The sequence below is a fragment of the Coregonus clupeaformis genome, chromosome 34 (genome assembly GCF_020615455.1).
Source record: "Coregonus clupeaformis isolate EN_2021a chromosome 34, ASM2061545v1, whole genome shotgun sequence".
Taxonomy (NCBI): domain Eukaryota; kingdom Metazoa; phylum Chordata; class Actinopteri; order Salmoniformes; family Salmonidae; genus Coregonus; species Coregonus clupeaformis.
Window position 1 is genome coordinate 1,510,877 of NC_059225.1, and position 9,616 is coordinate 1,520,492.

General features: G+C 44.2%; 1 protein-coding gene across 2 annotated transcripts in view; it reads left to right on the forward strand.

Moving 5' to 3' along the window:
• The window catches only part of cubn (cubilin (intrinsic factor-cobalamin receptor)), a 62,559-nt gene extending 57,710 nt beyond the window's left edge, over positions 1-4,849 (forward strand). For both annotated transcript variants that reach the window (XM_041861913.2, XM_041861912.2), the window contains 8 exons: positions 1,286-1,491; positions 1,618-1,783; positions 1,976-2,184; positions 2,486-2,627; positions 2,831-3,012; positions 3,316-3,481; positions 3,825-4,060; positions 4,450-4,849. In XM_041861913.2, coding sequence (XP_041717847.2) covers positions 1,286-1,491; positions 1,618-1,783; positions 1,976-2,184; positions 2,486-2,627; positions 2,831-3,012; positions 3,316-3,481; positions 3,825-4,060; positions 4,450-4,557 — 1,415 coding nt within the window. In that variant the 3' untranslated portion in view covers positions 4,558-4,849. The remainder of the gene's footprint in view (positions 1-1,285; positions 1,492-1,617; positions 1,784-1,975; positions 2,185-2,485; positions 2,628-2,830; positions 3,013-3,315; positions 3,482-3,824; positions 4,061-4,449) is intronic.
• Positions 4,850-9,616: the final 4,767 nt, after the last annotated feature.

Below are 9,616 nucleotides of genomic sequence, written 5' to 3' on the forward strand. Positions count from 1 at the left end.
CCTTCCAAGCAATGGGAACCTCCCCAGAGAGGAGAGACAGGTTAAAAAGGTCAGAGATAGGCTTAGCGATGATAGGGGCTGCAACCTTAAAGAAGAAAAGGTCTAAACCATCTGACCCAGATGTTTTTTGGGGGTTAAGTTTAAGGAGCTCCTTTAGCACCTCGGACTCTGTGACCGCCTGCAGGTAGAAACTTTGTAGCGGGGCAGGGGAAAAAGAGGGTGGCGCATCGGGGCTAGTCGCATTGGAAGGAGTGGGAGATGAGGAAATGTTGGACGGGCAAGGAGGCATGGCTGAGTCAAATAGGAATCCTTACTTAATGTGTGGTGATTAAAGAGCTCAGCCATGTGCTCGTTGTCAGTAACAACCACATCATCAACATTAAGGGACATGGGCAGCTGTGAGGAGGAGAGTTTATTCTCCAGGTCTTTAACCATTTTCCAGAACTTCTTGGGGTTAGACCCACAGAGAGAGAACTGCTCCTTAAAGTAACTAGGTTTAGCCTTCCGGATAGCCTGAGTGCACTTATTTCTAATTTGCCTGAACGAGCGCCAGTCAGCCTGAGTATGCATTTGCCGAGCCTTTCGCCAAATGGAATTCTTGAGGTGGAGTAACTCTGCCAGATCACGGTCGAACCAGGGGCTGAACCTGTTTTTAATTCTGATTTTCTTTATGGGGGCGTGTTTGTTAACAATACCACTGAAAATATCAAAAAAGAAGGTCCAAGCATCTTCGACAGAGGGGATCAAGCTGATTATATACCAATTTACAAAGGCCAGGTCATGAAGGAAGGCTTGCTCATTAAAGTTTTTTAGCAAGCGTCTATGACAAATCAGGACAGGTCGTTTCACTGAGCAGCCGTTACGAACACAGGCTGTAAAACAGTGATCACTAAGGTCATTACAGAAAACACCAGACTGATACCTATCAGGATTATTTGTGAGGATAACATTAAGGAGAGCAGCCTTTTCTGGGTGTTTGGAGTCATACCTTGTGGGATTGGTAATAATCTGAGAAAGATTTAGGGAGTCCCATTGCTTTAGGATTTGGTCAGGTGGCCTAAGCATGTCCCAGTTTAGGTCACCTAGCAGGACAAATTCAGGCTTAGTGTAAGGGGCCAGGAGAGAGCTTAGGGCATTTAGGGTACAGGCCGGTGCTGATGGAAGCCTGCATGAGAACTCCCAAAGCCCATACGGTATATAATCTCTTTATCACATATTCCCATGTCTTCCTTTCCTCTCTTCCTCCCCTGTCTCTCTCCGCTCTTCCCCCTGTCTCTCTCTCCAGGCCCGGCGCAAGGTTGTGGGGGTTATCTCTCCACACCTATAGGGATGTTTGGCTCTCCGGACTCTAACGGTGATGGAAACTATGAGTACAATATGGACTGCCTGTGGACCATTGCCATGCCCATCAACAAAGTCATCAACCTCACCTTTTCCTCCTTTGAACTGGAGGGAACGTCTACATCTACCTGCCAGTACGACTACGTCAAGGTTAGGAGATATATCATTCTTCCATTCATTTGTTCATTCATTTGTTCGTTATTTCACTCATTAATCTGCTGTCTCTGTCTGTCTGTCTCTCTCTCTCCGTCCCTCCCTTCTACCCTTCACCATCAGATCTTTGACGGAGACAATATGAACTTTCCTCTGGTGGGGAAGTACTGTGGACGTGATGTAATTCCGGGACCCTTTGTGTCTGCTAGTAACTTCCTGACTGTACACTTCGTCACTGACAGCTCAATCAGCTACAGGGGCTTCAACGCCACCTACAGGGCACAGGACAGTAAGACACCCTTATGTTCTATTCCTTCCCTTTCTTTGTATAACAGTTCACCTGCCCTGCACTCGTTGCCTAATCCATCACACTATTATTAATAAAAAACATTGGCCACATATTTATATTAATAGACTTGTGGGTATTGCAATTCAAAAGACATTGACTGTGTGTCTGTGTTTGTGTGTGCGCGCTATCCAGGACTTTGCGGAGGCACTCTGAACGCTACAAACGCGGTCCAGACCATAACATCTCCTATGTACCCCAACGCCTATCCCCCTTTCATCTCCTGTATCTGGATCCTGGACGCCCCTCCTCAGGAGAGTGTTAAAGTAGCCGTACAACAGTTCAACCTGCAGCCCAGCCAGAGCTGTAACACAAACTTCCTGCACATGAGTGACTGGCCTGTGGTGAGACAGGCTAGCCTATTTTTTTTGCTATTTCTTATGTGTTTATTTGTACAGAGTGTTCTTGGTTCACTTGAAAGGAGCTTACAATTAAACGTTATTTTATATACTTACATTTGTAGGATTACTTTAAACTGTTAACCATAACTGTAACAGTAGCCATAACAATTACTGTACTGACAGGCAAACTGGCACCTCTTTGTGAAGCTCTATGTTTTATAAAGTCCATCTTCACTTACTCTGTGAGTCAAAAAAAAATACTTAATCTAATGCCCTTAATCTTTCTGTATTGTGTGTTTCACAGGGAGACTACGGACAGGCGCACAAGTTCTGTGCTGCGGACCACATTCCAGACTTCTACAGCTACGGGAGGACCATGCACATCGTCTTCAAGTCTGATGCCTTCATCACCGGCAACGGAATGAGTCTGACCTATCAGGTGGCAGGTATGGTGATAGCAGACTTCCAACCGTTACTAACTTGACCATCCTATCTATTAGTTTTAGGGAGAGGCTCCCTCTTACCCTATTCTCCTTTTACTAGTGACTTATTTTAAACATCTGTGTTTGTCCCATGTCTTTATCTTAATGTATTTGTCTGGTGTTTTCTCCCTTGTCTGATTATTCGTCCCTCCTGTGTGTTCCTCCAGGCTGCAGCAGGACCTATGAGCAGGCCTACGGCTACCTGAAGAGCCCCGACTGGCCCAACATCTACCCCCACAACATGGACTGCACCATCATCCTCATGGCCCCCCAGAACAACTCCATCTCTCTGTTCTTCAACAGCTTCAACCTGGAGTCCCACTCCACCTGTAGTTATGATTACCTAGAGGTGAGAACACAGACAGTCTGAGGAAACACTGGCTCAGTCTGCCAGTTTACTTGATGCATGGCCATCTTTATACCATACAAGGGCCTGGTTGAAATTCTCTCCTGACAGTCTGTTATATTTTGCCCTTAAATATGAAGTTTGTTTTTTATGCCCATTTTCATATCTTTGATGTTTACATTTTGATGGCATTTGGATGACCGCATCAATTATTATTTAGCTGCTTTATGAATTCTGTGTATCCCAGTCAATCAATCCTTGGTGTTGTCTGTTTATGAAAGGCAACGTCTCATCCTTGTTCCTCAGGTCCGGAATGGCAGTACAGAATCTTCCCCACTGTTAGGAAAGTACTGCGGGACCGCACTTCCCAATCCTATATTCCCGGGCACCAACCAGCTTTACATGCGCTTCAAGAGTGACTTCTCTGGTGCCCAGGACGGCTTTGAGATCACCTGGACCTCTTCTCCAGAGGGTGAGAGATTTAACCCAGTAGGGTGTCCCCATCCTGAAAGACGAGAGAGACACATTCCTAGTCTTAGACATGGAAGACCACTGGGCCTGCTGGTTGTAATCTAAACCATCTCCTCCTTCTTTAGTTTACCGTATGATGCAACCATGGCAATGGTCAAAATTTATCCAATCAAATGACAAAATAGCTGTTTGGTTTATTAAAAAATTAGCCTACCACAAGGTTATAACAGTGTATCTGTAATACAATTGTATAAGGTGATATCAACAGAGAAGTTGCTGGCATTTATATTGTAGGTGTGTGTCTGTACAGTATGTGTATTTTCGTGTGTGTGTTTTCTCCCCAGGTTGTGGAGGGCGGTTATACGGAGACCACGGCTCTGTGACCAGTCCAAACTATCCTGGCACCTATGCCAACGGTACCCACTGTGAGTGGGGCATTAAGGCTCCTAATGGGCGTGTGGTGACTGTCACCTTCGCCCAGATCAGCATTGACGACCCAGGAGACTGCCAGAACAACTACCTGAAGCTGTTTGACGGGAAAGATGCTAGCACTCCTCCTATTGGCCCTTACTGTGGAGCGGTATGTAACATAGGAATTCATATTGAACTTAAGTTTACTTTGTTAATTTGTTAACATTTTATTGTGGGTAACGTAGGTATCATCGTGCTCAACCTCAAATGGTCTCGTTTTGGTCCGATGAACCAATAAACAATGAAGTTCAGAAAATATACATTTTATATTATAAAATATATATTATTTTACCTTTTCAGCAGGCAGATGACAATAATTCACCAAAAAAACATACCTTTTATTGAGGGACAAAAGAGCATATCGGGATTATGTGGCATTTATAAGATTTATCAATAGCATTTATTATACAGTTAATATACAGATTATAACATGCAATTAATGGTTGTTGCAAGGGTTTTTCTCCTCTAAGCCTCTCCCTTCTTTCTTGTCGTTCACAGGAGACGAATATCGCTCCGTTCACAGCATCCTCACACCACGTCTACGTCGTGTTCAATGCTCAGTACTCTGTCCTGCCCTCTGGGTTCAGGCTTACATGGAGCAGCTGAGAGGACACACACACTAACCAGCTTGTTTACAGATTCTCTAATCATGCCAGTGAAACTGGACATCTGCCATGCGATCTTAGCAGATAAATTAAATGTAAATAATGAAAATGCTCTAAAATTCTACCATAGAATATGTTTGAATGATCTGTTTGTAGATAATTTTATAAAGAATGGCAAATATGTATTTTATGGAGTTGCCATGGGGTAATAAATGAATGTATTTTTTCATATAACATCTTTGATGTGCTAGCCGACATAGCAACCTTTTAATAAAAGTTATGTTTTAAATGAATTATGGGGGTATCTATCTTACAGGACAGCAGCTGTATTGAATTGTAAATGCATTTATTACATCAGGAGACACAACTTTATGAGCAGACTGACAGTCCAGACACATATTATTAGTGGAATGTTTTTGGGTTTTGAGAAGCAACAGTCTTGCAAAACATGAAAGAAGCTCCTTTTTTATTAGTAGGGATCTCTCTTTGTCACGATCGTCATAATGAGTGGACCAAGGCGCAGCGTGATATGCGTACATCTCTTTAATAGAGTACTTTTCAACACGATACAAATAACAAAACAACAAATGAAACGTGAAGTCCTCGGTCATACACAAACCAACACGGAACAAGATCCCACAAAAGACAAGTGCACAATAGGCTGCCTAAGTATGGTTCCCAATCAGAGACAACAAGCAACAGCTGATTCACGTTGCCTCTGATTGAGAACCACCCCGGCCAACATAGAAACACATCACCTAGAACATACCATAGAAACACGAAACATAGACACTACACACCCTGGCTCAACATAAAATAGTCCCTAGAGCCAGGGCGTGACACTCTTAAAATACTTACATCTCTTAATCAAAAGATGTTGTTGAAATTCGCTGAGTGTACAAAACAGTATGAACATTATGAGCATAGATGAGGATATGAACATAGTTAAGTGATAACCTCAGCTCTAAATATGCAGTGACAGTCCGAATATGCATTCGGACTGTCACTGCATGGCCCATTGTATATACACAGTGTACAAAACATTAGGACCACCTTCCTAATATTGAGTTGCACCCCCTTTTGCCCTCAGAACAGCCTTAATTCGTAGGGGCATGGACCCTACAAGGTGTCGAAAGCGTTCCACAGGGATGCTGGCCCATGTTGACTCCAATGCTTCCAACAGTTGTGTCAAGTTGGCTGGATGTCCTTTCGGTGGTGGACCATTCTTGATACACACAGGAAACTGTTGAGCGTGAAAAACCCAGCAGCGTTGCAGTTCTTGACACACTCAAACCGGTGCGCTTGGCACCTACTACCATACCCTGTTCAAAGGCACTTAAGTCTTTTGTCTTGCTGATTCACCCTCTGAATGGCACACATACACAATCCATGTCTCAATTGTCTCAAGGCTTAAAAATCCTTCTTTAATCTGTCTCCTCCCCTTCATCTACACTTATTGAAGTGGATTTAACAGGTGACATCAATAAGGGATCATAGCCTTCACCTGGTCAGTCTGTCATGGAAAGAGCAGGTGTTGTTAATGTTTTGCACAGTCGTGGTCAAAGGTTTTGAGAATGACACAAGTATTGGTCTTCACAAAGTTTGCTGCTTCAGTGTTTTTAGATATTTTTCTCAGATGTTACTATGGTATACTGAAGTATAATTACAAGCATTCCATAAGTGTCAAAGGCTTTTATTGACAATTACATTAAGTTTATGCAACGAGTCAATATTTGCAGTGTTGACCCTTCTTTTTCAAGACCTCTGCAATCTGCCCTGGCATGCTGTCAATTAACTTCTGGGCCACATCCTGACTGATGGCAGCCCATTCTTGCATAATCAATGCTTGTTTGTCAGAATTTGTGGGTTTTTGTTTGTCCACCCGCCTCTTGAGGATTGACCACAAGTTCTCAATGGGATTAAAGGTCTGGGGAGTTTCCTGGCCATGGACCCAAAATATCGATGTTTTGTTCCCCGAGCCACTTAGTTATCATTTTTGCCTTATGGCAAGGTGCTCCATCATGCTGGAAAAGGCATTGTTCGTCACCAAACTGTTCTTGGATGGTTGGGAGAAGTTGCTCTCGGAGGATGTGTTGGTACCATTCTTTATTCATGGCTGTGTTCTTAGGCAAAATTGTGAGTGAGCCCACTCCCTTGGCTGAGAAGCAACCCCACACATGAATGGTCTCAGGATGCTTTACTGTTGGCATGACACAGGCCTGATGGTAGCACTCACCTTGTCTTCTCCGGACAAGCTTTTTTCCAGAAGCCCCAAACAATCGGAAAGGGGATTCATCAGAGAAAATGACTTTACCCCAGTCCTCAGCAATCCAATCCCTGTGCCTTTTGCAGAATATCAGTCTGTCCCTGATGTTTTTCCTGGAGAGAAGTGGCTTCTTCGCTGCCCTTCTTGACACCAGGCCATCCTCCAAAAGTATTCGCCTCACTGTGCGTGCAGATGCACTCACACCTACCTGCTGCCATTCCTGAGCAAGCTCTGCACTGGTGGTGCCCCGATCCCACAGCTGAATCAACTTTAGGAGATGGTCCTGGCGCTTGCTGGACTTTCTTGGGCGCCCTGAAGCCTTCTTCACAACAATTGAACCTCTCTCCTTGAAGTTCTTGATGATCCGATAAATGGTTGATTTAGGTGCAATCTTACTAGCAGCAATATCCTTGCCTGTGAAGCCCTTTTTGTGCAAAGCAATGATGACAGCACGTGTTTCCTTGCAGGTAACCATGGTTAACCGAGGAAGAACAATGATTTCAAGCACCACCCTCCTTTTAAAGCTTCCAGTCTGTTATTCTAACTCAATCAGCATGACAGAGTGATCTCCAGCCTTGTCCTCATCAACACTCTCACCTGTGTTAACGAGAGAATCACTGACATGATGTCAGCTGGTCCTTTTGTGGCAGGGCTGAAATGCAGTGGAAATGTTTTTGGGAGATTAAGTTCATTTTCATGGCAAAGAGGGACTTTGCAATTAATTGCAATTAATCTGATCACTCGTAACAACATTCTGGAGTAATATACAAATTGCCATCATAAAAACTGAGGCAGCAGACTTTGTGAAAATTAATATTTGTGTCATTCTCAAAACTTTTGACCACGACTGTACACTTCTATGATGTTAATTCCAGTTAGCAACAGGAACATTTTGGCTGGCCCTTTTCACTCCCATTTTGTTTCCCCCTAAATACACACACACACCTTCTACACCAGCTCCCTGTCAGTGGGTGTGTCTAATTCCATCAGTTATTGGACCATCTAATTTGAGTGTCTGGCTCTGCTAGTGCCCCTGGACATGCCTCAACTGACATGACACCTCTGACAGCCCTGATCAAACAGACAGTCAGAGAGAAGGAAAGAGGGGGATAGGAGAGATAGGAGGAGAGAGAGAGAAAGAGGGGGCAATGAGAGGCTGAGAGAGAAAGCAGAGCGAGGGAGGAGAGGGAAAAGGAGAGAGAGCTGGATAGCGGAGAGAGACAGATTGATAGCAGGGAGAGAGGGATCATGGAGTAAATGCTGTCAGAACCAGACAGTGCTGATATTGTTCTGACAGCTCTTGGCTGTAGGAGAAAAGGATCAGTAAGGCTAACACTCTCAGGGGAGTGAGAATGGTCTGAGGGACTTAAGCGGTATTATTCTGCAGGATCCAATAAAGGACAGCAGATATGCAGAGTATCTCACTTAGCATGTTCAGGTTTAGCCAGCCAGCTGTTGTAAAGCCTCCCACAGCAGGTCCATAGACAAAGGCCCAGGTAAACGTTTACGTTTTAGTAATTCAAGACGCTCTTATCCAGAACGACTTACAATAAATCAAATGTATTTATAAAGCCTTTTTTACATCGGCAGTTGTCACAAAGTGTTTTGACAGAAACCCAGCCTAAAACCCCAAACAGCAAGCAATGCAGTTGTTATAGTCACCAACACAAAGCCTGACAGCACCATCCCCACCAGGGCAATGCCGTCCAGGTTAGCCTCCATGTCTGTCCAGTCCAGGAACCACAGGATGGAGGTGTAGGCCAAGGCAGAGGTTGATCTTGCCCCCCACACAGCGCTTCACACTGATCAGGTAGTCTTTGCAGCACGGCATGAGGCCTCGCTCTCCTATCAGCTGCTTGTTCTGGTTGTAGGCAACAGTAAAAGCAATGACTAGAGAGTGAGAGATTGGGGAAGTGTGAGGTGCCCCCTTACACTCAATAACTGGTTGTACCACCTTTAGCTGCAATGATGGCAGCAAAGCATCTCCAAACCATCACACTACCACCACCATGCTTGACCATTGGTATGAGGTTCTTACTGTGGAATACAGTGTTTGATTTTCGCCAGACGTAACAGGACCCATGTCGTCCAAAAAGTTCCACTTTTGACTCTGTCCATAGAACAGTAGTCTTGACGATCATCCAGGTGCTTTTTGGCAAACCTGAGTCAACTTTCTGGACGGCATGGGTCCCGTTATGTCTTGCAAAAACTAAACACTGCATTACGCAGTAAGAACATCGTACCAACAGTCAAGCGTGGTGGTAGTGTGATGGTGTGGGATGCTTTGCTGCCTCAGGACCTGGAAGACTTGCCATCATTGAAGGAACCATGAATTCCGCTCTGTATCAGATAATTCTAATGGAGAATGTCAGACCATCCGAGCGTGAGCCAAAGCTGAAGCACAGCTGGGTCATGCATTAAGACAATCTACATCAGAATGGCTGAAAAGCAACACATTTAATGTTTTGGAAGTCCAGACCTAAACCCGATTGAGATGTTGTGGCAGGACCTGAAACTAGCAGTTAATGCTCGAACACCCACAAATGTCGCTGAATTAAAGCAGTTCTGCATTGAAGAGTGGGACAAAATTCCTCCAGCTATGTGAGAGACTGATCAACAACTACAGGAAGCGTTTGGTTGCAGTCATTGCAGCTAAAGGTGGCACAACCAGTTATTGAGTGTAAGGCGGCAATTACTTTTTTCACACAAGGGCATTGGGTGTTGCATAACTTTGTTTATAAAATAAATGAAATAAGTATCCACATTGTGTGTTACTTATTCACTCAGGTTCCCT